Source organism: Hetaerina americana, unplaced genomic scaffold (genome assembly GCF_022747635.1).
Source record: "Hetaerina americana unplaced genomic scaffold, ioHetAmer1.1.p SCAF_2, whole genome shotgun sequence".
In the NCBI taxonomy this organism is placed as follows: domain Eukaryota; kingdom Metazoa; phylum Arthropoda; class Insecta; order Odonata; family Calopterygidae; genus Hetaerina; species Hetaerina americana.
Genome location: NW_027286763.1, coordinates 95,857,184 through 95,884,712, shown reverse-complemented (window position 1 = coordinate 95,884,712; position 27,529 = coordinate 95,857,184). Strand labels below are relative to the sequence as shown.

The 27,529-nt window shown below is 43.4% G+C and overlaps 1 protein-coding gene across 1 annotated transcript in view; it reads left to right on the top strand.

Moving 5' to 3' along the window:
• Window positions 1–15,494: 15,494 nt before the first annotated feature.
• IP3K2 (Inositol 1,4,5-triphosphate kinase 2) overlaps window positions 15,495–27,529 on the top strand; it is a 536,560-nt gene continuing 524,525 nt past the window's right edge. The window contains exon 1 of the mRNA XM_071585607.1: window positions 15,495–15,902. Coding sequence (XP_071441708.1) covers window positions 15,495–15,902 — 408 coding nt within the window. The remainder of the gene's footprint in view (window positions 15,903–27,529) is intronic.

The window sequence follows — 27,529 nt, the reverse complement described above, 5'->3', positions numbered from 1 at the left end:
AAGCCTCTTCGTCCGTACACCCTATCTATCATCAGTCTCCATTATTCATCCATTTTCCCTCCATTTGCGTCCGCAATCGCCGTCCGTCCCCATCCAATATCCCGCGCTGTCTCTATCAACGAGACTGCAAGTGGGAATAGGAAAAGGGTGTGGCGGCGCGTCCTTTTTGAGCTCACTCCTCCCCCGCGGTCAAATTTTCCCACCGAGACGAGGAGCTGCAAACCTCCCGTTTCTGTCGTTTTAAGATGACCCTGCTCGTATTTTTCGTTTCTTTCCGCACCCGCTCCGATCGCGCCGTGTTGTCAGAAACATTGTAGTTGAGAGAGTTATAGCGAATGATGCGGTGTTCAAGTCTCTGTTTTCGACCCACACCGTTTAATTTATCGGATTGGATAATTTTCCTATTATGCCTTGGACGTAGGTGCGCTTGGTGGATTTGTCCTGTGAAGAAAACTATAAGTAACTGTAGGGAAGTGCAAAAAATGAAAGTTATATCCTAAACCCGAGAGTTGGTTTCCATAGATGATAGATGAGGATATAGCTCATTCTATTTAATATAGTTGTAATGGCAAACATCCCCAACTGGTAAATTTTGAAACGCTCAAGTAGAAAAAATCCCAAGTGCCTCGTGAATCTGAACATCTGAACCTCCTGATCTGAACATAAATGACACCGCACCACTTTTCTGAGCTCGTTGAAACACAAGCAGCTTATTTTGTCGAATGAAATTTCACAAATGAAAACCGCAATAAATAGTCAATCTGTGAAAATTATTTGTTCGCAATTACTTATCAAGGCGTGAATGAGACATTGAAAGTCGGAATTCCGTGATGTAAGATATAACGTTGATAAGCGTGCCGTTTTAGCCTAAGACACAGGGTATTTTTTGGTATTCCGCTCCCCTTTGCGCATTTCATGGGTGTTTTTAAGGCATAAAGGAGATCTGAATTATTAACGATCCTCACTTTTTCCTTACGTGTCGGTACACCACAAATCCGGGCACTTGGTGCATTTCTTCCTGACCCCAGGAGACCACAGCTTTTTTCATGTTCCCAGTCCCGTCCGTGTCTCTCCTCCACTGCCAGCGCACCCATCCCGCAGCTTAGCCTCGGTTAAGGTACAATACACGTATTGTTTTCACGAGATTCGTGCGCTACCCATCAGTAGAATTAAGTGCTGCGCTCAACCTGTTCACTCCTCCAATGGCCCCGAGCTCACGTACGCCGGAAGATGGAGGGAGGTTTGACGGGAGGGTGGTGTCCCAGGCTGGCGGACTCTTCTACAGCTCCCCACACCCACATCACGCTCTCGCCCTTCGAGAGTCGCCGTAACGCACGCTTATCCCCTTAGTCCTCCAAGAAGCTCCTCCCACCCATTTTCCCCTCCTACAAGTGAAACCCTTGCGAGTTCCAAGCCCGCAAGCAACAAGTAAAATTTCTTATTTTCCACTCGGCCAGTTTCCTCTCCAAATAAAACGCTGGACTGGTGTGATTTCGGTTGGCAAGTAAACCAATACAAAACGAGAAGAGACTCTTATGACGGAGAAAATCGTCGCCAGGCCTGTGTTTTCCTTAGTTCCCTCTCCCTCCCCATCAACATTTTCTTCCGTGGCGGGCGGCTCGGGGTGTAGGTCCTTAAAGGTCGCAAAGCTTGATTCCTGAAGGCACCAAATCAATAGCGTTGAAAAATGAATTTGCCCAACACTTAGGATGAATTTAGATTCTGACGCGGTTAAAAGATGAAAATTTTGAGTGGTGTTCGCAAAATAATTTACAAATTTTTTCTTGAAAGTTGCAATTAACGTAGTTTACAACAGCTATGTACAGTCATTAAAGAGTAATGTTTTGGATAATTATTGAATTTTGTACATGTCGTGATCAATCTCAACGTATGTTCATCGAACGGGTTATTCCTTTCATTTTTTTCATGCAACGCATTTAGAGAATAAGCATTAAAGGAGCACCAACTTAGCGATAAAAAAGATTATAGTAACAGATGTTTACATCTCTATCAGGAATCAGTTGAACGTGAAGAAAGCGACTATAAAAGCTATCACTTCCTTCCATACTTATATCGTAGGTATGAATAGTGTAGGTGTACATGTATGTATATCTAAATATGAATAGTGTAATAGCCACTTATATCACCAAGCTCGTGAGGGGTAAATTTTGATTCGATTCATTTCTATTAAGATGTCTATACAAGCGTAATTGGTGAAATCGCAAAGGCAATGTCGTATTTGGATTTCATTGAAATTTTTTTCACTCCCGTCTAAAAATATCTCGAGGCCCTGAAGACTATTGGCTGTTCTCTACCAACGGTCTTAATCGAAGCTAAGGTTCAAAGAATCTGTCGAAGGAAAGAAATATCGATGATTTCCCGCGATGTCCATCGCAAAAACAATGCATCTTCAAGGTGTCGAATTTCGACGTGCGTACATTTTTCTCAGTACCGCCCAAGCCTGCTCGACCCAAGCAGAACACCCCTTCTCTCCACACACCGAGGCTGGGCTCCTTTCCCATCTCGTTCTTCTTCTCCACCTTTCTCTCTCGATCTCTCTCTCTACCTCCCTCCCTTTCGCGTTCTCTCCTCTCTCCCTTTTCCCTACCAACTCCTCCGGTCAATGTTCCGCAGTGGAGGGAGGAGACCCTCGTGGTGCTGTGCAACCCAGCTGTGTGATGCATTAATCTTGCGAATCGACAGGCTCAATAGGTGACTCGGCGGAAAAAATATAATCGAAAGCTTTACATACATTGTTGGTGATTGAATAATAGGCGCTGCGAGGAATAAGCCACTGGGAACATGGTGTGTCCTTTGTACTCAGCGAATTTCTCCGTCCGCTCTAGTGAAAAAGAGTATTATTTTGTGAATTAGCGGCTTGTTCGGCATTGTACATGTCTGGCTGGAAGGGAGGGCTCTGCAGGGTGCCAGTCTTGTGGGTTGGAGGCGGGTGGTCTTGTCTATTTTCTAAATACATTTATTCTCTCGTCGTATTTTGTTCATTTAGTGCCGGGGAAGCATGATATAATGGGGGAAATACCTGCAGAGCCAGAAAAGCTTGAAGAAATGCTGTTTGACGATAGCAAATATCATGCAGGACTCGGGCTTTGATAGGGTTGGAATTCATTCGTGCTAGTATACAAAGAACAAGTAATTACGTGCATAAACGTGCACTTCCAAAAACAGACCGATTAATAAAGGTGTGTAAACCTTTATTTATCGGTAGTTTTTTTTTGCTACGTGGTCGCTCCCAGGAAGTTCTTCGGAAATGTGTATGCACTTGTAGTTCGATCTTCAAATCGAGCTAGGAAATTGAAGTTTGGCGCCTAGACATGTCTTCGGTCACTACTGACCGGTAAAAAGTGGAATGAGCTGTTATTAATTTTGTACGCCGGATTGGGAAAATTAGTGCTTCATAAAAAATCATTGAATTCCGTGAGACTTTTGTTCAGCTTGCTTTTTAAATAACCTGCGTTTGAGCTATAATCATGGAACTTTTTTTTAAAGGACTTGCGATCAAAGAATTAAATATTCTTTTTTTGTGGTCATATTTTGGCTCATCTTTTTCGAAAAATTGAACAAATCCCCGAATTTTAAAAACTTTCTTTGGCTTTTATGGTTAGGCATAATATGGCATTCTTTGGATTATTTACAACCGAAATTATTTCTGCTTACGATGAATGTGTTGTGTTAGGGGGATTTCGAAATAGGCCTGTTAAGGGCGCAAATATTAAGGGAGAGGGATTTCATTGGGTTCTTCACGTGCCAATCGTTTATGTTTTCCTCACGTACCTTGGCACTTTCCCCCACCTCTAAATGTTTTTCGTCAAGATTTGTTTCACTTTTAATCCGTTACGTCCGATCACGTTTTTAATTTAAATATGTAATTTAATTTTAATATGAAGTTTTTTTTTCTTTCTCATTCTGTTTTCTCGTCATATTTGACTGGCTTTATACAATTTACCAAATATTTAAATGAAACATGACCATGATATCGATGGTACAAGCATCACGATAAAGTAGAAAAAAATCGTCCCTCCTCTCCTTACTACTTCCTTCACTTAACATAAGGATCTCCGTGTGGGTTATCTCGTATTCTGCAAATAAAACGTTTGCAATAATCATTATAGCCTTACATAATATAGTTAACTTATCAGGAAAAGTCCTCAAGAAAATACTTTTGAAAACGGGCTTCGACGCTCTTTCAACATAAACTTCTTTAATTTTTATTGATCTAAAAGTATATCAATATGTTGAATGAAACGGGCGTCATGATGAGTTTATCAAGACAGAATTCGGAGACATTGCTGTTGCTTTAGCTTCTCGGCAGTGTAACTGACCTCCTATGGTTTTTAAATGTGAAACCCCGACAGTGGTATTTATGCTCTATTTCGTGGAAATTGGGATTCAGTGGTTAACCTCCAAGCCCAAGATTTAGGCTTAGAGGAAAAAAATGTTAGCATTAAACGTTCTTCGAAGCATTTATTCTCTTGAATTGACGTCCAACTCGCCTAGGAGTCCGAAAAATCGGAGTCGGGAAAGACTTTCTCTGTCTGGGATGTGGTTTATCATCGTAATTCCCGTTTTCGTAGATCTAACAAGAGATCTTCATCTGATTGCCGGGTTGCCTACAGTATAGGGCGTAGTTTACCACGCCCATGTTTCTGGGGAACTTGTGGGAAGTGGGGGGAGGGGGGGTGAGAGTGAGGAAAGATTTGTTCGGCTCCTTCACCTTCTAATCGTTTTAAATTTTCCTCACGTCCCTCACCTTCCCTCACCTCAAAATGCTTTTCGTCAAGATCGGGTATAACTCAGCGGAACGCAACGTGGTGAAAGCTGATTTAATCGTTAACGTCCTTAGTGATATACAAATTGAAAACAGCAACGGAGGAGACGTGATGTATTTGAGTCGAGCAAATACGTACTGAGCTTCCATTCATTAAGGTGGTATGAATACATGCGTACATTTCCCGGTTCCCAGAGATACGAAATCACGTTTAGGGGTCGACAGGAAGTTAAGTGTAACTCTCCCGAGAGATTTCGAGAAGTCATCTGAGGGTTTTGAATTGCTCTTTGAGTTTGCGAATTATTCCGAGTGTTTCAGTTCACGACTGTAGTGCGCATCGTTTGTTTATTTATTTTCGCATGAGAATACTGAACACTACTGAAATTACTCGTGAGGATTTTCCTTACAATATCGAGTACGATACCTCCAACAGATTTAGGCGAGATGTAGTGGTAGTTCGTCGTTATGAGAAAAAACAAATTTGCCCTTTGCCCAGGTTTATTGGTAACGTACAACGTGTTTCGGTTGAGAGAACCAGTCTTGTAGCTGAGGATGGTTATGTAAACCGAAACGCGTTGTAAGTTTCCAATAAACCTGTGGGAAAGTGCAAATTTGTTTTTCCTCATGATATCGAGTACAATGTTTATTTCATGGTCATTATTGAACATTTTTGGCTGTTGGTAGAATGTTTCAACTCTGTAGAAAGATTTTCATGTGTTGTCACTATATTTTAAGGGTTAGGCTTAATCCTTTTCATAAGATTTGCAAGTAACTCTGAGAAGACTTAACTATTCGCGGTTGATATTATTACTCGGACTGAGGACTTAAAAGAGTGAAATCATTAGAGGTTGAGATATACAGTCTCAGAAAAATTTCTGGTAATCGAGGAAGTGTGGAATAACTAGTTTCAATTTTAAACCGTGTGCGGAATTCTGCGAACCCATCTAGTTTTATCTAACAGGCACAAAGAGAAAGAATTCTACGAGTTTCCTTCAAGTTTTAAAGTCTCCGAATATTTTTCTCGGGACTGGGAGTAGATAGGAAGATTCCGCTGAGCGATAAATCCACGGAACGCCTTATGAATACATGACAGCAATATTTAAACCGTGTTGTGCAGGGGATTCATTCAACTGTTGCCAGAGTGAAAAGCGTTTTCAATACCTAAAATGGCGTTGTTTACCGTAACAGAACTACTGTCATCCGTTTTATGTACTTGCGTGATATAAACACCGTCGAAATCGTTCAACGTTAATTGAGTGAGAAATCAGTCGACGGTGTTACGGATGTAAAAAACTGCGTCCATAATTGCTACGTCTCAAAGATTGCCGAATGATGTGTGACAACGAGCCTAAGAAACCTCGGCTACGGACGGTCAGCAATTTTCATTGGACAGAAAGTTTTTGATGTTTCATTGAGTTATTTAAGCAAAAGAATCAGAGATTATTAGATACTTTAGCTATAATATGAATAAATGGCCTATGGGTACTCATAATTTGTGTAAGGGTTTTATTTCTCTGTTGTAGTGTTGATGGGTAATTGCTTATCAGTTCCAAGAAACTGCGGGAGATGCCGCGACAGTAACATTTTGACGGAGTCATCCGCTAATATGCATTACAATGCAACAATTTCGGAGTGTAAAAATCATTCGCCTTGACTAGGATGCAAACCCGGTTCCGTCGATGTCCGGCCGAGTGCTTTAGTCAGTTAAGCTATCGAGGCGTCCTCTTACATTCCGAAATTTCGTGGACTTCAAAGGAACAAGATGTTGTGACGAAATATCGTGCGTAAAATGTCACAGGCATTCGTACTCGTTCGCGATAAGCCACAGTCCACGAGGTTCAAGCCAACTTTAAACACTAAGGGTGTTATACCTCTTTATTTATGTACCCTGCAAACCACTCCTTGGGTGTTTGGCAGAGGGTGAATCTGCACCTGACTAATTTTTACCCGAACATGACCCTACCACGGTCGGACAATGTTATTACCTTAGTACCTTTGCTATTACCTTTGTACCTTTTTTATTACCTTAGTACCTTTGTCATTACCTTTGTTATTACCTAAGTTTCTTTGACAAATTCGATGAAACTGCGGGAGATTCAGCGACAAAGTTGTATTTAGCCTCGTAAACTGTGGCGCATCGCGCACGAATACGAATACCTGTGACAATTCACCTGTATATGCGGTATTTCGTCACAACATCTTTCTCCTGTAAAGCCCCCAAAATTTCGAAGTATAAGAGAACTCCTTGATAGCTTAACTGGCTAAATCACTCGGATCCAAGTCAAGGCGAATGATTTTTGCAATATGAAATTGTTGCATTATATGCTTAGCAAAACCTATTGTGATAGTAATGCCTGCATAATGTGTCGTCGTCTTCAGTTAATCCTCTCCTTTTTAAATAATCAATGTCGAATCACGCGAATATATTATTCACGTTTAAAATGGTTGCCAACAGTTTCCTTTCCATTAAGTTAGGAACCAATCAAAACTCGTCCACCACCGACTTTTCCTGAAACGTTCGGTTTGCCCCCTCCCCCGAGCAAATCAAATCGAGGGCGGAAAAGCGGACGGCCCCGGCTTTTAGGACTGACAACACACAATCCCAAAGAAGTATTTCGATAGTCAGTTGGTGATAACCTCAGTCGGTTGTCCCGTGCCGATGAACCCGTCATTGTTTGTGCTCGCCAGGGCGTGGAAACAGGGCGGTCGACTTCCTTCCTTCCAACTCCACCCTCCCTCCCACTCGGAACAATCAGCCGCGACCTCGACAAGTCCATTGTTGGGTGCCTGGCAGCTCTCCGCGCGTACAAAAAAGTTCCGTTCCTGTTGAAATGGCGTGGTGTACTGAGTCCGCGCATCATAAAACTGAAAACCCTTAAAATTTCCTCATGTGATCCATTTAGCAAATGCTCATCGAAGTATTCATTTGGATTTTGTTAAAGCTCGTTCACTACCGAGAAAAGTGTGCTTTTAAGACTTAACGCTCGCTCCATAAATCAAGCATCTGGCGGGAGCATCGTCATCCATCAAACCCACTCAGCAAGTTGCATGATTCTACGCCTGAAAAATTGTGAATTCATTGGAAATATTACGTTGAAAAATATTTTTTCAAATCGAAAACCGAATAAACTAATTTGCCAGAGTGCATAGATGAGGAGCCATGTGTCAAATACTTCGTGACATCCAATGAACGTATTTCTGTTGACAATGTTGGACTTCGAGATGAATGTTAAATGCAGAAGTTAAAACCTTTTACTAAGTAGTGAGGCAGAATGTTTTCTCCCTCGATTTAACTCATTCTTTTTTTCGAAACAGTCTGGGGCGAATAATTCAAATTCGCCGGTTGCTAAATACTTTTGGGATGTGGTCAATCATATCAGCTGATTAGGTCGTGGCTAATGGAGGGTCTATAATTTTTTAAATGAGGAAATATTGAAATTAATATAAAAACCTTGAGCAAAAAATAATACGAAGCTTGGTTGAATGGTAGTTAAAAGATATTTCGTTTTTCGGGATGGGGCGTTTTAGTGGCATTTTATACCATTCGCCATGTTCCTCGTAAGTCATATATGTTTAGCAGTATTACGTAAATTGTACGTGAATTCTAGTCGTACAGTATGATGTCTTCTAAATATGTACTTGTACGATTTTATCAGTTCATCATTTACACAAGAGAGACGTGATTTCAAGGCTATTTTCGGTGAACGTGTAGAACATTTATAGGAAGGAAATAATTCATTAACTCCCCTAAAATCCATACACGGCTCTAAGAAACTGTCAATTTCAATATTTTTTACTTAATTATAACGCATAGCATACAGAATAAGTAAGTGAAATTCAGTTTATTGGTCCTCTAGATTTTACTAGTATTCACATTTACCCATTTTAATACTTAAGAGCTTCCATCCGTGGCATAATATTTACTCAATTTTATCAATTTTCGGTGTTATTTCGCCGTGAAAATTTTCTTTGATTTCTGCGCTGCTCTTAATTTCGTGGAAAAGTATTTCTTAAGAGTAAAACATATTCTATGCCGCCAAGGCTAGGCTCGTCATAAACCTTCAGCTCGTCATTGAAGTCAAGCTTGAGGTAATTATGGAAAGCGCTTTTTAGAAAGTTTTATCTTTTCGGCAAGTTGCGGCAACAAAGGATTCAGGCAATATAAATTTGAAACTTAAGGGACTGAAACCCTCAAGTGAGAACAAGTATTAGTATTCCCTTGGAATAAACAAGTTTATTCGGAATAATCCTGGAATACACGCTTGAGAACGGATGCTATGCCACATAAATGTGCGCGGCTGCATCCGCGCGCACACAAGAAATGGTATAGCCGCGCGAAACACGAGGAAACGTATGACGTGCACCCAAAAGTCATGAGGCATATTCTTGTGCCACCCCATTCCCTCCCCCGTGCATACATTCGCGCTAAAGAATGGCTGATAGTGTATTCTAGATGGTGTTAATAAAGTACGGCCCCGTGATAGAACGTACGCGTGTCTGGCACGTTTTACGCCCATTGCGTCTCCCCGTAAATGGAGTGCACGTTTAAAATGCAAATGGAATGTAAATGAGGGTTGGCAAAACATGACTTAGGATACGCTCAACTTACGGAGTGGTTATTCTTCGCTTCGACCTTAATCGCTCACAAAAAAAACGCAGGGGAGACGTGTTTTTACGAAAGGAATGGGGAAATTTTTATATTTAAATTTACAAAAACAAATTACCGCCAGGGCGTGGAGTCTGATCCGGCTTGTCTGTCCTCTCTCGGGATGGACATCTTGGAAAAAAATCCTTATCGGGCCGAACGCTTTCGGCTGGGAGCGTTTCTTATTCCTCCTCTCCCATAAGTCGCCCTCGGAGGAATATTAGTCTCTCGGCCGGACATAGGTTTTTGACACGCTGCTTCTCACATAACGAGTCCCGTTGTCGTCCAGGGTTATTCCGTAACGTCACCGCTCAACTCAAAAGCCTAGAGCTTTCTTAATCTTCCCCCCTTCCCCGTGTGACAGAATTATAGCAAAGGCGTCCGGGCTGATTTGCTCCGAGATATGAACGGTGAGGTCGCAAAACTGTTTTTCGAATCCAAGAGAGAGAGAGTGGAAGACTTGAGTGGAAGAATTAATGAAATATCCCTGCTTCCTTCACGTCGGACTCCCATCCAGCCTGCCAACTGCCTCCCCGGGAGAGCATAAAATTTAACAATGTCCCGGATTCCTTCTCTTTTCCTCTCCTCACGTTATCGGAGCATCTGCTGAGGATATTAGGACTTTTCCCTGAACCCAAGGTAATCTGCCCTTTCCGTCAAAAAACCAATCCGCGTTACATACGAATGATAAACAGGATCGAAGAATGGAAGTGGAATGAATAATATTCCGGCATCTGCTGCCGTGTTTAAGCATTTTATTACTCCATCACACCTGAGCGTTATCTCCGCGGAATCCCGCTCATCATCCGAGCTTTTCTCCGTGTGCGAGCTGCTGCACGCATTTCAATGCCTGCACGGTCGCCTGCACACGCTTTGTAAAGGGGGGCGTCGGGTCTTGGAGAGACGCCTCCGGAGCCCCTGTGTAAACAACTGGATGGCGTGAATCAACCCGCAGCAAATGTTTCTCTCCGTCGTGGTTCAGTCGTAATCATCGCCGAGCAAAGGCTATTGGTGTTATTCTTGACAGAGGGCGAGGGAGACGTATCAGACAGTAGTAGTAGTTTTGAGGGGAGGCGACCGACAGCTAAGGTCATTTGCGCCATAGGGGAAGGACAGGAAAGGATGAAGGGTGGAGATAAACCCGGCGTCGGCATTAGCCTACTCTTTACGAAAGGCGCCAAGGGGTCCGCGGCTTAACGTCCCATCCGACGGACGGCGTACTCACTCAAAGTGCCCTCCACAAAGCACCTCAAGTAGGGATCGAGATACCGTATCAGACTTCATGCAGAGCGGTACGTTTTATTTTTCAATGAGTTTATACCTACCACAGCTTTGCGTGGTGGAGGAGTGAACAGAATTATAAAAATCGGAACCAGGCAGAATCCAGCATTGGTGATGTGCACATAAATACTCGTGGAAAGACATCTTTTTAAGATAACCATCGGAGAGCCCCTGTGCATTGCGGAATTCCATTGGAAACATTGCATATTTTTAAAAAACGCTGGGAATGTAGTACATATCATTGTATTGCATATTTATGGAAGAACAATTACTTCTAGCCCAAGTAATCGTCCTCCACGGAATACGAATGCATTCAACCTCTCATAAGTATGTTCAGTAATGAACGCGTGAAACTCAGATTTAGGGATATATTCTTATTATTTTTCCAATTTAGGATAATCTGTGTTTCATCAAATCTAGGATGTGTTTTACGTTATTTAATTTCGCTGAAAACCAAAACATACTAAATCAGTACCTTCCAATGGGACAAGAATTCCAAGTAAAATTATTGCAGCATAACGAAAGGATTTAAATTTTTGCTGCTAGTATCTCACATATTACGGAGTTATCCACGTAGTTGATTAAAAGGACGGATCATTTGTATTATCTCATTGATCAGGCGATAAAAAAAGGATCCATGGGACCCTTATGGGCCTGTTTTCACGTTAATCATAATTATTCTGTTGACTGCTGGAAGGTTATATTGAACATAAAATTAAATGTAATGTTTCCATCTTTAATGAATATTTTAAGTCGAACTAAAATGTGAATATTTTATTTTGACTAGTTTCAAATCTTAATATTATTTACAAGTGGAAATTTCAAAGTTGTAAATTTTCTGTTGGAATTCGAAAATGACGCAATCCATCGAAATTGTAAAATAAAACAAAATCTGTTTCTGAAAAACTTCAATGAGTGTTTTTATCGTTACGCTCATTTTGATACTTATTCCACCTCCAAAATATCTTTTGAATAGTTTACGCTTTCCATTTGAACACATACCACGTTATGTTTACCAAACACTAGCTTAGAAATTACTTTGGTCGTAATAATAATTCCAATAAGTTATTCAATTTAGCATAATCAAGTCACATCTTGGAATACCATCCCATGTTTAATTATCTAGTTCTTTATTCGTAGCGGTTTTACTTTCTGAAAGATGTCTGTGCTCTCGTAATGTTCACAATACGCACATAGATACAATGCAGACGTTAATGCCGTATAAATTATTTCAATGTGTACTGCTCGTTCCAAGAAGTCATTTGCTGTCTGAGTCGTTTATTTGGCGAGTCAAAAAGAGAACCGTGAGGCTGTTATTCTCTGTATGGGAATTAAATTGAGTGTCGAAAGATAAAGGAAATGGCTGGAGCGTCTTTCCAAGAGCCATTTCCACGATCTTTTTCCCCGAAAATGGCAGCCTATCTTTGTAAAGCGGCGAAGTAATTTTCTCAATTCTTCCCTGTAAATTTAGCGAGTTTAATCTGTTTGGCTGTCCCAACTAGATTATTGGGAACAATTTTTTCGATTTCACTGCCGGGCCTAAAATTTGGATAGATTCAACATGTTCCCTTTCGCTTGCAGTCGAATTAATTCCAAGAAAATAAAGAATTAACGTTACGCAGTTTCCGAGAATATTTCTAGACGTCACGCGTTTTGCTCACGACGATACACGAGAAGAAAGTGTGCTACGGATTAATGACAAAATAATCACAGTTTATAGTGGGTATACTTCCTTTATTCCAGCACAGAAGAAATTAGTGATCCTCTACTAGATAACGTCCGAAGGTTTTCTCAGATTTCATGAAAGTGGTAATCTTCTTGCATCTAATTTGGAAGCTTGAATTTTTTAACTCTTTTGGATCGAGCACAAAGGTATCATTACAGAAGGTTGCGCCTGTAACTCTGTTTGTTCTTGATGCGTGATAATGATTCTAACAAATGGATTTCCCCTCCAGAGGCAGGAGGATTTTTATAATTCGCTGGGTCCGCCAAACCTTAGAGCGCTGTAATCGTTGAGAAAGTAGTTTCTGGTAGATCGTGCTCTTTGACGAGTGGCCACCCACTCGTGAGAAATTTTCGCAGGCCAGGATTATGATGTGACCTTTAGGAAGGAATTATCTTGAAATTTGTGCGCAATAAATCTCCCCACTCGTAAGCAAAACCTGCCTTTTCGGAATTAGACCCACTTGCGGGCCACCTCGAAGCTGATATTTTTTTCGTGATTTTTATAAAATGGCAATTAAACAAGGTTATTTGAAGCGGAAGGCAGCGAATTCGGCAATTTTCGTATTTTCCGGTATTTGTGTAATGTAAAAAATCTCTACCCTGATAATCCGTTTATCCGTTCCGTTTTGGGCGAAAAACACATAACAGCTTGAGGCGATTGAATAAAAGTCTCAATTTCCACGTAACCTTGTGGAACCATCGTGCTCGTTTTATGAAATTTTTAACCGTCCATATTACTTTCAGTGCTTTGAGTCTGCTTAGCCGATATTTTTACTTGGTATTTCTGCAGGGATCAAATTAATTAGTAAACAAATAATGCAAAATTGTTCGTGCACTCCAGATGACCTTTGATGAACAGATTAGGATTAAGCTGCGTCAGCAACCCTAAAAATTAAAATAACGAACCTTAAAAATACGATCGTAAATTTGCGATCAAAAGGCGTGTATCAGTTAGCGACTTGGCCGAGCCCTCGACAAGTGCGCTCAGGAAGGTTAAGTGTTTTTCACGCTAATAGTGGCCCGCGGTTCGCCTCATTCCAAGGCAGTTGAGTCGAAGAAGCCTTACTAAGTGATAATTGCAATTCATCAATGTTTTCATAATGACCTGTTCGCTAGCCTTGCGAAAAAATCTCTACACTCTCCGCATATCCTTCGCCTGGGAAGTGACCGACCACTCCGTTTGATTTACGGTTCGCCCCCGGATTTAATGGAGGGCGTGACTTCTGGTGCGCGGGGTGACATGACCGCGTAACAATTAGCAGCTTCCACGCATGAACCGTTGTCGGGTTCGACGGTGGTCTCTCCCCTCTACGACCAATGTTCTCCGACCCCCTCTCTTGATTGCAGCCCTTGAAGGAGGAGAAAGAGACGAGCTGCACGCGAGGCGGAGCGGCAACACCCAATCCCACCCTTATCCTCCCGCCTCCCTTGCTCTCCCCCCTACACATCCCGCGATTCGTTCACCTCATCTCATCTCGGTTCCCTTGCCCACCCCGCGCGATACAAACATTGCTCTGGGAACCTCGAGTTTCATTTTTTTTCCTCCTCCCGCGCACAGACACCACCCTCGACATCATCCCATTCCCTCCACCGCTCTCCCCCCGGCCTCACCCTCTCACCCGCCCCCGTAACCCATCCCGTCTCCCCGATTCACCGATGTTGCTCGATTCAAAGGAGACGTCCCACCCGCTCGCAACCACGCCGTCGCCCGGGAGTTAAATCATTCGCGATTCCCCTCCTCTCTCTCTCCTCCCGCCCCACCGCTACCAGCACCCGACCCTTCAAAAAACCCTTCCCGTAAGCCCGTTCCCCCACTACTCACCTTTCCAATTCCCCTCTCTCCCCCTTTCTTCCCCGCCCTCCACCCGCTCGTCCTTCACAAACGAGGATCCTTCTCCCCTCCCTCGTATCTCTTCCTCATCCCCCCTTTCCCAGCTGCATCCCATAATCCCTCCCCCTCCCACAAGTCTCTCCCACTTCCCCCCACCACATCCTCCTCTCCCCCCCTCCACTCCTGGGACATCACCACCCCTCGCTCTGACCCGCTGATCCAGCCGGGTCCTCGGCTAGTCGCGTGATGGGCCTGCTCCGTGGTGAGGCGTCGCTGCTTCTCCGTGGGGCGGTGGTAGTGCCATCCTCCCCCTCCACGCCACATCCACGCTCGCCGTCCTCCGCCCGCCGCGCCTCTCGCCGCCGTCTCGCCCCCGTGTCCCCCGCCACGCCTTGGCCCGAACAACTGCGATCTCCATCGACCGCCACTTAAATCAACCTGACGGCAAAGGGAGGGGAAGAAAGAAGATAACCCTTCTGCAGACGGTGAGAGGCCGACTCGGCCGTGTCTTCTGCTCCCTCGAGCCGAGTGTCGGAGCGATCACGAAGTCGTCGACGCCCTCCTCGGCCACCCGCCTTCCGAGACCTTGGCTGTGGAATATACCGCGGCTGGTCTACCTGGTCTGACGACCGCACAGGCCACCCTGCCAAACACTCCCTTCGGCCACCGATATCCTTAAGGACTTGGTATCGGTGAGATTGTTCCACAGCGGTGTATTGGGGTGGATTTCCCAGGTATCTTGAATCGTGCTTGTCGGTGACATATTCGGCAACCTGCCTTCATAAACTGGGGACTTCTCTCTCTCAGATTGGTTCACCGCTTCGATGAGCAGAGCACAGGTTGCTCTTTAACCGTGGTTCAAATCCTCGAGTATCCCTCCCTTACCCCAATCATCCTTGTGCTGCATGTCCCGAGTCCCATCCCTTCCCTCTCTGAAGGGTCGTGAACGGCGTTGTGTAGCACGCGAGGTGTTCTGTGTCGCCGTCATCGCAGTGATCCACGTCGCCTGAGGCTTATCGGCCCTGCTCCTCTCGGTTTCTCGCCGTCAGTCTCCCAGGTCCCCCAGCTGGGACCGAGTGGCGTGCGGTGCGTTAGGCCTGTCCTTGTGCCCTCGCGTGCGTGCGCGCGTGTGCGTGTGTGTGTGTGGAAGAGTGGGTGGGCGGGCAGGAAGGAAGGGGGAGAGGGTTGGTTGGTGTCTCGCGGTTACATTTCACGTGTCGCCCGGGATGACGTCACACGTCGGGAGAAGTCCCCTACAGGGGCCGGCGGGGGCTCCACAGGCGGCGGCAGCGGCTAGTGGGGGGGCTGGAGGCGGGGCGGGATTGTCCGGAGGGGGGGCGGGCACCCCGGTGACCGCCCCGACGCCGCCTCCGACACCCCAGTCGCCCACGGCCCCGCAGCCGCCGACTCCCGCCTCGCTCATGGAGCGACTCCTGCAGGCCAAGATGGAGACGCCATCGATGATGCTGCGACGGACGGACTCGACCGACTCCGCCTCGTCCATCTCCTCAATCACGAGCGACCTGTGTCGCTGCGACGACTGCCTCCTGGGCATCGCGGATCTCCAGGTGGCCGACTCGCCGGCGGTCGCGGCTCCCGCCACCGCCGTGCCGCTCTTCCCCGGACGCAGGAAGGTGAGTGTAGCGAAGAAGTTATGCGTCGCTCGCCGAGGATTCACCATCGTGCGTTTTTAGTGGGGACGTGGGGATATGGCGGGAGTTGGGTTAAGGGGTGTATGCGTTAGGATGGGGAGAAACGAGAATGTTCAACGCAATGGACACCCATTCCGGTAAAAATGTTACAACCGAGTGAACAGTAATGAGTGTAACTGCGACGTCCGCAGGGATGTATCTTGAATCAACGGAGAAAATAAAACTCAATGCTAATTTGATATTATTCAAATAAAATAATGAGGGCTCACTTCCGATGTGGAATCAGTCATAATATTATCCATTTTTGCCAAACCGATGACGAATATGAAATTAGAGGAATATATGCCTGAAATAACAGATTAAAATATTTTCTTTATTAATTTTTCGCGAACATTACTGATGTAATAGCCACATTTTAAAGATTTTTACATTTAAAGTCAGTCACTGAAAACTCTTTTCCTTTTTGGGACTCCAAATCCCTTTACACAAGTGCCTACATCCCGCATAAATCTCGTTCGTGACTTTCTTATGGTATACGTGTAATTGGAGAGATGGTGGGCCGTATGAAGAGTGAACGCTCCATTCAGTAGGGACAAGTGTAAGAGAGATGGGGAAAATAATTTTTGCCCCTTGCGCCATTGAGATTTAGGAGGATATTTGATTCGCATACACTTAACGGCCATACAAAAGTTCCCCGTCGTTAGCATCTGTTGTGCCTCTTTTCGGTTCGGTATAACTAATAAAATAAAAATAATTTTCAAAGTGAGTGCCTTCGGTAAAATGGCGAAGGGTTATCTTAAACGATAATTCTCAGTCGTATACATTTTCTTAAACTGTATTTGTTTGTTGTGATTTCAATTAAATTACAATATCTGTGCACAGTACCATCTTGCTACGCTTGGTTTTTTACCACTTACTTGGTCGAATCGGCTTATGCGATTACAAACGGAGGCAGTGCGTTTATATACGTAATTGGTCCGTCTAATAGCGCCATCTGGTTTCGTTTGCGTCATACGCGGCAAAATATTTAGCTGTGGCGCATCACGTATACTCCGGGTGGGCTCGTTGAGATTGACCAAATGAAAAACAACCACCGAATCAGATATCAATTTCCGGTTCAAATATAAAGGTATTAAATCATATTTCCATTTGGTAAGAAATACATTTATCGTACGGAAATACATGCGTAAACTTTAGAGATTTGCATATCGGGGGCTATTGTTGCCAAACCCCCAAAGGGGCTTTCATCCCCAACTGTTGTCCTACTCTCAATCTCTGTTATTTTGCTACTGGGGGAATAGGGATACTAAGAGATAGCTAGGATGTCGTGATCGCATACGAATGATCCCGTGAACATTACGGTGTTCAACGAAAGTACAGGGAGACAAAGTCATGAATTTGAAAATATTACTGAAATGAAAAATGCTTAGAAAATTCACAATAAGGAAACGTCACTAGATCATAGTTTTTGTAAGCATCGGGACCCTCTGTTGGAACCCTTCATTGGCAGGATAGGAGAAGTGCTGTCACTGTCACTTTCTAGCGATGGGTGGAGCAAAAAGAATGGTTTTCAAGTCCTTATAGCTACGTGATGTGCTTTTTAAATTGGTACGTATTCAATAAAGGTCCCACCATATCTCATCGCGATATTACTCTGTCTTCGTTTTGAGTCGGACAGCTAAAAAAAGGAGTTTTACGAGCATCATAATATATCTAATTCCTCTTTCTGCCGTTTCATGACTGCTCAAATGTTGTTGGATAATTGGGGTGTTAAATTAATCCAATCAGATTACTTTGTGCTCCTGTCATTTCTCGTATAGTGTATTTGTTGATATCCTGCCAAAACCAATACTCTCGTCTTCCCTTCTTCAAAACGATAATGCTGTGTTTAAATGGATATTATCACATATCTTTGATTGCTATATCCAATTCCAGGCGCGTTGTAAATAGAGTAGTTGAAATATTTAATAAAAACCCGATGAAGGGACGTATGTGGTGTTACATAGTAATTATGCGTGGTGTTACATGGTAATTACTCGTATAATATGTATATTATACTTGCGTCTTTTGGGCTATGAATAAATATTGTTAGGACGTAAATTTCCAGCGAAATCTGAACGAAGTTTAACCATGCAGAAAGTTTACTCCTGCTTTTATTAGTATTAATGTATTATTCATTTTTATTAGTAGTATGGCATCCATTTGCATCTGTTGACCATATGTTGTTCGGTTTTTTTGATTGTTCCGTGTCAATGAAAGTGTAATTGAACAATTTCCAAACAATAAATGCGTCTGGTCCCATTTTAACTTTTAATCTCTTTGCTAAAGCTCATAAATTAAACTGACTCAATCCAGAGTTGCGATACATTTTCTGACTTCTCTCTCTCTCATACTTGGAACGCTTTCAGGCTATTCCTTCAAAGATACTCTTTATTCGGAGAAAGCAAGACTCAGAACATTGGGTATTTGTGGGTTTTCAATTGGGGTAAGCAGTGAAATGTCTTAATCAAATCAGAGTTTGCTATTTTTGATATAAAAAATATACTTACTATTTGTACATTTAATACTGAGTCTATTTGTGGAGCAAAATAGAACTAAGTTATGTTTTACTTTCCTTACGGTACAAGTGCGAGTGAAAAAAGAAAATTCGACAAATTTGAACACAAATTTCATACTGGCAATGTGTATGGTGTGTTTCTGAATGCACCTGAAGGTTTTATTTGAATTTTATGATTCACAAATTAATGCCTAACCAAGCGGAGAATATTTTGCTGGTTATAGATGGCACAAAAAGTCAGCGAATGCACACAGTGACATTGCCTTAGAATATTATACAGACATTCAATGTTCTGGGAGTATTCGGAGGGACTCTAAACTTGAACGATAACCATGGTGCTGCGACATTCTAAAAAGATAAAAATGCGTCAAACTTTGCCTTTAGCGATACGAATAAATTGTTGCTTTTCTTACGGGATATTCATGATTCGATTGAGGCTCGAGGAGGTTTTAAATAAAATGCTTAAGTGGTACGATTACATAAATCGCAGTCACTGCTCAATTATAATACGTTTAACTCGGTTAATTTAGTCTGATCAAAGGGTTAAATTGTTATTTCGATTTGGACGGAAATGAAATTAAGGGAGAAATACATTTAAATGAGATAATAACCACTCAAATTTGATCATGAACAATTTTTATTCGATTTGAATTGATGAATCTTCAATTAGATCTGGATTTCCCAAAAATCCAAGGCTCATATGTTTCATTTTAGTCTCGTTTGCACGTGAGATGATTTATGTTGCGTCGCACCACTGATTTGATGACAGCGCCGAAAAAATGACATTCATCTACTGCTTCGGCGCCTTTTTACCGAATGACACGTCGTAAACAATGGAGCATGTTGCTTGTTAAAATTCCTTATTGCTGATAAGGAACCTAAATATATTTTTCATGCAACTTTTAAATGCTGATTAAATTAATATGTTGAGAATGTGAGTGCATCGGCAGAATATAACTCTATCATTATGTTCCCAGTCGTGTCAATTGTGTGCTCGAGGCAACTGATCACCATCAAATGTCGTTGAAGTGAAGTATTTCTGGAAAAGGTTATACCGTTATTGCTTTGCAATTACAATCATCTTCACGCGTGTCTCAGAAGTGGCCATGTTAAATGCGTCAGTTTAAATTAATATTTTGCTCTGAAAAGATTTGAATGGTTACATACATGTACTTATCCAGGAGGTCCCTGAATTCCCTGGCTGAATTCAGTATAATTAAAAATACTTGAAAAAAATTACCTTTTGCCTAAATGCTCATCGTAACATATTTATTTTTTATCGTATAGTAGATTAATTTAAAACTCATCCGTAAATTAAGGTCTCATTACCGGCCGTTGTGGTTTGCTTCTCCGATTGAATAAGTGGTTTTAAAGGCCTTCATTGGATATCCCCATTTATGTGGTATTTTGAAACTAACTAGCGTCCAAAACGGTTATCCTAATCGTAAGCTTCATTGTTTTCCCACAGGACCATTTTTATGGTGATAATCACGGTTCTGAGCGTCATATAAATTATGTGATAGCCATCTTGAAATCTAATATCTGAACTCATTTTCCGTAGCGCTTTTGAAAACGCCGTCCCGGAACATTGCCCAGGCCATTTTGCGGAGGAAAATCTGGGGCCGCTGGTTAAATGTTTATTTTCAGAACAGTGTGCATCCAGGAAGCATCACGCGACCCGCTAGAGCGTTCGGTCGTCCAAAATTGTTTCAGTTTATTGATTCGACGCAAATGGCGTTTCAGAGCTTCGCTCGGAGGTCTAATGGAGTGCGATTAATAAATAAATGGCTTTTAAGTGCCTCTCCTGGGAAACGTACCCAAAGATAAAATTTGAAAAAAAACCATTGCGGATTAAAAAGAAACGAAGCAATTGCGTGGGTAATTTATATCTGGAAACAACTGCGCCCGGTGAAACAATGCATGCTAGCATGAAGGCGTTAGGGGAAAACGTGAAGGTCTATTGGGAAGAGGAGTAAAAACTGCGTGCATGAGCACTGAAGGAGGTGGGGTGTATGGACGTGATGTCATAAAGTACTCCCGCTTGCGGTCGTCTGCGCCGGCCACCGCCTTCCGTCTGCATCGGCGCATTGGAGGGTTTCAATCGAATGGGACCCACGGGGCCGCATAAAAGTCTCCTCGCCGTGAAACAATTGCCTCCGAGGCAATATTGCTCCTAATTGCACTCCGCATGCCCGCCCCGCGCTTCAATTCCGCGAACTCCGGCCGTTCTCCGTCGAACGATGATGCATCCACCTCCTTTCGTCCGTCATCTTACGTCCAGCCGTTACCTCCATCGCTTCCCCCCTCCCCTTCCCTTTACGCCGTAATTCCGTCTTGACGGCGGATCCTTAGATATGGGCATTCCCTTCGATAATTTCGTCTCATTCCTTTTCATTTTCATTCATTTCTTCCTCCTCCCTTCATTCATAAAATTTTCGCGGTCTCTGCCACTTCTCTCGCCGATATTTTTTCGTCATTCTCGGCAGCGAGAGAAATAAAAGTTCTAAACGATATTACGCGATGTTTAATTTTTGCAGCAATTCCCGATTCCCGGTGGTGGGATGTCACTTTCAAGCAAAATGATCTTGTGTGCCGAATACGATCGGTGAAAATAAAATATCGCGTGGGATTGCGCTAAGTTTTACCTCTCGCGAATTCGTTGCCGTTCCACGAAGTAAGGCTGCATTCGTCCAGTTTTCTTTTCCCCGTCCCTCTAGCACGTGACCGCTCAGGAGAAGGGAAAAAGCGATTCGAATCATTAAAAGTTCTCTTTCCCATGCTGTCCATCCCTTTCGCTTTCTTTCACTCCTCCCATCGATCCTCCCAAGTCTCCGCCACCCTAATGAGTGAGGGAGGGCTGTGAGCGGGGATATTTTTTCCCAACTTCCCTCTCTCTCTCTCCCCCATCTGAGCTCGTCCCGCGGAGAGTGGTATATGTAGTATACCCTCGCCGCTTGTTACCTTCCCTCACCCCCCGCCCTCCCCCACTTTCACGCACATCGTCGTTTGCTTTGAGGCGCAACCCCCCTCCCTCCCTCCCAGTCCGCTCTTCCGCTCATCGATAAATTATTTTTTTTCACCCACCTCGTATCCATCCCACCCCTCCGTCTCATCCCCCGCGAAAGAGGAAACCCCTTCGCTTGATGAAGAGCTGTTCCGCTCGCGCACTTCGCGCCATAAATTAGTAGGTACCCGGTCCTCGCAGGGTCTAAAAAAATGGCCCCCGGGGGAGGGGATCGGTGGTGGAGAAATAAAATTTATAGAAATATGAATGATGGAATGGCGAATGGCAGAAATAAGTCCTTCATTTGTCGAGAGAGAGAGAGAGAGAAAGGGGAAGAGAGAGAGAGAACCCCTTTTGAGTTATGCCACGTACGATGATAAAAGAAACTCGTGACGGTCCCCAGTGTCATATTTCTATATCGATTTATGTCCTGCGTGCTGCGAGTGTATTTTTTTTAACTCGCACAGCTCTTTAGTTAACCCCAACCTCCTGAGATGGGTGATAATTTACGTCACAGTATTCTGTTAAGCGAGCCCCCCGAAGATTTTCTCACGACTTAACTACCCTTCCCATTACTGCTACATGAGAGAACCTAGTATGTCCATTTGAAAACCTTTCAAAAATTCGAGATCGGCGTTAAATTGACTTTATGGAGCTGCAGAGTTCTTTTCTTGACGCCACAGTTATGACAGGGCTATGTAGGAAATTTAGGTTCACATAAGTTATGCTGTATTTGGCGTGCGCGTATTCGTAATGATGTGATAAACTGTGCTGCAGCTGTATTAATACATAAAATAAGGAATGAGTAGAGATCGTATTTAAATTATGATTTTTATTGAGCTATATTATTTCCTTGTGGTTATCTGATGTGCTGATTCCTTTGAGTGATAAACTATTCCTACTTCCTTGAACCGGCAGGACTACGCCAGTAATCGTATTCTTTACCCGTCGTTCTACTCGGACATTGAACAGTATGGTGTATCTCTTGATCTCTCTGTCCTTCGTCGGCATCGGCACTTAATAGACCCCACGTTATAACTAATTGTTTTCGCACAATCAATTATGGGCATTTTCTTACCATTTTATGAATAAAAAGGATGTTACATCATTTATTGGCATCGATACCATATTTTTTTGTCTCCAGCATTTAAATCAGATTATGATTTTCCAAAAGAGATAGTGGAAAAGTTTAAATCCAGGATAATCTTGAATATTTAGAATAAATATTCTGGTCACAGAAAAAAAATTCCCTCCTTCAGGCTAAAAGAAACAACCATAGTAGGACCGCAGTCAATTCGTAAGTTATCCTTTTTTCAATGCCCGATGTTTTACAACTGCACATTACCTAACCTATAATCTGCAGCGGAGAGCTTCTCTTTATCCTACTTAATACCTTGTTTTATCCCAAAATAATTCCTTTTGCGATAGGTCCCAAATACGTGAGGAAAACTCATGGTGAGGTCTAACCAACGAAATGAAATAACCCAATATATTTTCCGTTCGAATATTTCCTCATTATTCGCTTGATGAATCCATCGCTTTAAAACACCTACGAAGATGTTCTCTAGGTTTTTAGCGCAGGTCCGATAGTACTGTGACTAACCAGTATTTTACTCCATCCGCTATCTATTTTATGCCTACCTGCTCGAGTCCAAGAGTGTAAGTTTGTTCGGATTTATTTTCCCAGATACGATACTGCGCATTTTTTCATGTTTAACTTAAGATCTCCCTTCCAACTCCAGGCACCTAGCTCCTTATGTTAACGGTTAAGGGCTTTTGCCGACGCCGGGCTTCGGCCCACTCTTCACTCTCCCATTTCCTTATCCAAATCCTACTATTACCTGATTGCCCACGTTTTCCCCACGGTGCAAATGTCCTCAGATGTCGGTAGTTTCCCCCTAATGCCTGCTTCAGCTACCGGGATCTGATATTGGTAAGATCGATGGAGAGAGAGACTCACAGTCCGATTTTATGCCCACTGTCACCAGGGATGACCGTGTATCACAATGGTGCGAGAATTCTATATTCGAAGTAAGCTGCCGAGCACTCCTTTTGGACGTTTTGACCTTCAGCTGCCTGCCTCCTTGCCTTTCCTGCGTCAAGGGAGATAAGGGCCTATAAATCGATTTCGCCGCCTATACCCGTCCATCTCCCTACCCCTCCCCCCATGCCATCAAATATCTCATCTGGGCGATGCTCTTTTGGGATCCTCCCCTCGCCACCCCAAGGAGTTAAGAGCCTCGAGGGCGTTATTGGGTACCCGCATACACACCCGAGTCTTCCTCCCACTCTCTCCCTTTCCGAAGGGGTACGACTGCGCCGTCTAGATATCGACTCTTACAATGTCTCTCCCGCAGTCCCATTCGCGGTGATTTAGTACGAGATAGATAAGGTTTTGCAGTATTCAAATTCGGAACCTATTATTTCGATCTAAATCAGTGATCCAAGACCTTCATCTGCCAACGGGCTGCACAAAAAATGGGTATTTGATGATCTTGAGGGCCGCATTACGAAAACTTAATTAAGTGAACATATAATTTCGTGAATTAAAACTATTGTATTACGTTACGTCAATATGCACTAAACTTGGAGCTGGGAAACGAACATTTTAAATTGAATAGCGGTAACAAAATAAAGTATTATTTATTACTTTTATGCAGAGGAAAAAAATGATAATATTTAAGTTCAACTATGGTTTAATTCAAATTAATCAGCATTATTAATCGTTGGCCACAGGCGAGCCGTGGATTGAGCCCCAGTGATTTAAGTGCCAAATAACGCAAAAATGGTGATTTATTGACGAGGTATTCCATGTACCATGCTCGTCGCTTACGAATCGAATCTGTATTAGTACATCGATTTGAGGATGATATCGATCTATTACGCCACCTATTCCCTTACCCTCGCCTATCTCTCTTGTGGTCGATATCGATGATATGGATCATTGCATTTACTTGGACATTGTTGTTGACGATATTCTCAGAGATTAATTTTATGAAGCGCAAGGTTAGTACCTGCAATGGAATAACTCTTAACTTATTTAAATGGCGATGCGGAAGGTTGTATTTCTTCGCGACGGACCCATTACAGAATTATCTTTATTCAAATATTAAAACATCAAATTCAACTGACTGGGTGTGGTAGTTCAGCTGGCAGGGCGCTTGGCTTCTCACCAAAGAATACGGATTCGATTCCACACGATGCTCCCCGGGCTCCATTCAAGCTGTGAGACTTTTTGAGTAGCAGATCATCCAGGGAAACCGGAGGGGGCAAAAATAAGGAAAAACTGGGAAAAAATCTGAATTATATGAATTTCTCACGACTAAGAGGGTTTAGTAAGGCTCTACCATCACCTGTAAAACACATCTTCATGTTGATTACTACATTCATTTTATCGATCGTAATTGATTGGTATAATGGATAACAGGATCTAATATCGGTTATTATGAAATAACCGATATTACCCTTACCATCACCGGCGTCTCCGTCCTTTGCTATATTTATAAAGGAAATCCAGAGTTGACTTTCGGTGGTAGAGGGAAGATAAGAAAAATACTCAAATGGGAAAGATTTTCAATGCGAAAATTCTGTTATTTTTTTTAGGCGCTTGGTAATTTTAAAGTTTTAGATAACGCATTGGAATATAATAATAAAATGTATGCCATCCCAAGGAAGGCATCTCATGGTGGCAGGACCGAAGTCCCATCATTGTCCAACCGACCCTTGGGTCAGCCCATGAATCCTTACGTGTCCACCGCCTTAACCTAAAGTTAGCCCCTTTACGTCACGTCCAACTTTCGGGATGTCAGAAATTTCTTATTCAAGCATATTGCGGTCGAAAGGAATTTCATTACGGTCCACTCTCCCCACCTCCCCCCTTTCCCTCCAGCTTGTGGCTACTCACGGTAAAAGGCGTGTTCACCTTCGAGATAAATGCGACCGGTGCGCGCGCGATCTTTCTCCTCCCGATCCCCCTCCTCTCCCGACCCCCCCCCCCCGACCCCCCCCCCGGGCGGGAAACTTTTTTAAATGAGCCATTCATGTGTTCCAAGTTTCCATCATCGCTCCTTCGCCTCCCCTCCCTCAAACCCTCCGGAGGCCACGCCCAAGCACTGGCACCGCCCTTTGTTTCGCCTTCCAACAATGGGGTCCCTTTAAAAAGACGCGAGCGCGGGATTCCTCCGGGTGCCGCGTCATCGCTTCCGAAATACCTAATAGCTGCCTCTTCGTGGGGAAGCGAGGAAATTTCCCAGCTCCCCGGAAACAAAAGGATTGACCTTCTTGACCCAAGAGAGCAAGAGGGGAGGAGGGACGGCGGAGAGGACCGTCCGCTCCCATTTATGAATTTACCCTCGCCGTTATGACGCTATTTACGGCCGTTGACTCGACGGAAACGGATGGCAACGCGTGAGAACATTCAAGGCAGACCGCACTAACTAATTACGGTCCACGGACTTAGACAACGGAGTTGACGGGCGTCTCAGGAATCTTTCCGACGTCGAACTTACCCGCCATTGCACGTCAACGTCAACCAATCAGAAGAATTGAGTCTGTCGCCGACTTAGAAACGCGGAATCAGGAACACCATTGTGGACCGTGGCTTCATCTCGTTACACTAGTGGTTAAAGTCAGTATGTAGGCTTATCTATGGATGGAAAACATAAAAAAGACAGCCAATACTCCTTGAAGAGTGCGTTTCCATAAATCAGATTTAACAGAAATGTGACGCCGTCTAAAACCCTTGTAGACAATCATTAAGTATCCTGGGCTGCGACCATGCTGGATCGAACAAGATGGACAATGTACGCTCTATCATCTTCAATTTTTTAAAAATATCGTCAAATTTAGCCTTATTAATGTCAGCATAGCGCAACTTCTGCCGCAGACACGAGACATTTGAGTTAGGTTGTACGATTCGCGATATCCCACTGATGTAATGAGGAAGTAAAATTGCGTTATGGATAGCCATAGCGCGTGGAAGGAGATGGTGATTGTCTCACCTGATTGTTTTAGCCAAACGCTAAATACCGCATGCCATCACAATTCGGCGACCTATGTCAGCGAGAAGTTAAGAGCACAATTTCTAAAGCGGCGTGTGAGTGGTTTATAAGTGTAGGGTGCGGCAACCTAACTTCCTTTTTTACAAAGCAAAAACCCTTTAAAATATGTGTATACGTATTATATGTTTGTTTGTGTATATACGAGGGTCATCCGGAAAGTAGTACCCGTTCGTGAAATAAAGACACAAAAGTAAATATTAACAAACATAAAAAATTTTATTTGAAAGAGGATACTTTAAACTACTTCTCAACATAATCTCCAAGCAAATTAAGGCATTTGTCATAACGTGTGACAAGTTTCTGTATTCCTGCTGCATAGTCCTTCGCCGCCAGCTCATTGAGATACGCGAGGGACCCATCTTGCACAAATTTTTGCATAATGCAGATGGTGTTTAACAATTTCATGAACAATTGTTCGAGAAACATTGGGAAAATGCTCACAGATGTCATCAATTGTGACGCGCCGATCGTTCCTCACGAATTCGTCAACTGAGCTCACCAGTTGGTCTGTAATGACAGACGGTCTCTCCGAACGCTCATCGTCGTGTGTGTTCCCCCTCCCCATGTTGAAGTTGCGACACCACCGCCGAACAGACGACTCGTCCATTACATTGTCTCCATACACCTCCTTTAATTGGCGATGAATATCACATGGGCGAACGTTTCTTGCATTGAGGAATTTAATCACTGCCCTCACTTCACAACTGGCGGCGTTCTCAATTTTTTTAAACATTGTAAACAATCACAGAAACAACACAGGCAATGCTAGCGTCACGCAACTTGGCTCAGAGAAGGCAGACAAGCCACTGAAGCTATCTGACCTCGTCCAGCGGCTACTCGCGTCGTCAGCACTTCATGCGGCACGAACGGGTACTACTTTCCGGATGACCCTCGTAGCTCAAGTGGATAGAGGTCCGATAAGTGGAAATATCCAGTGTTCAAGTCCCGCTCAAGGAAATATTTTTACCCTTGTGATCTGCTTGATTCC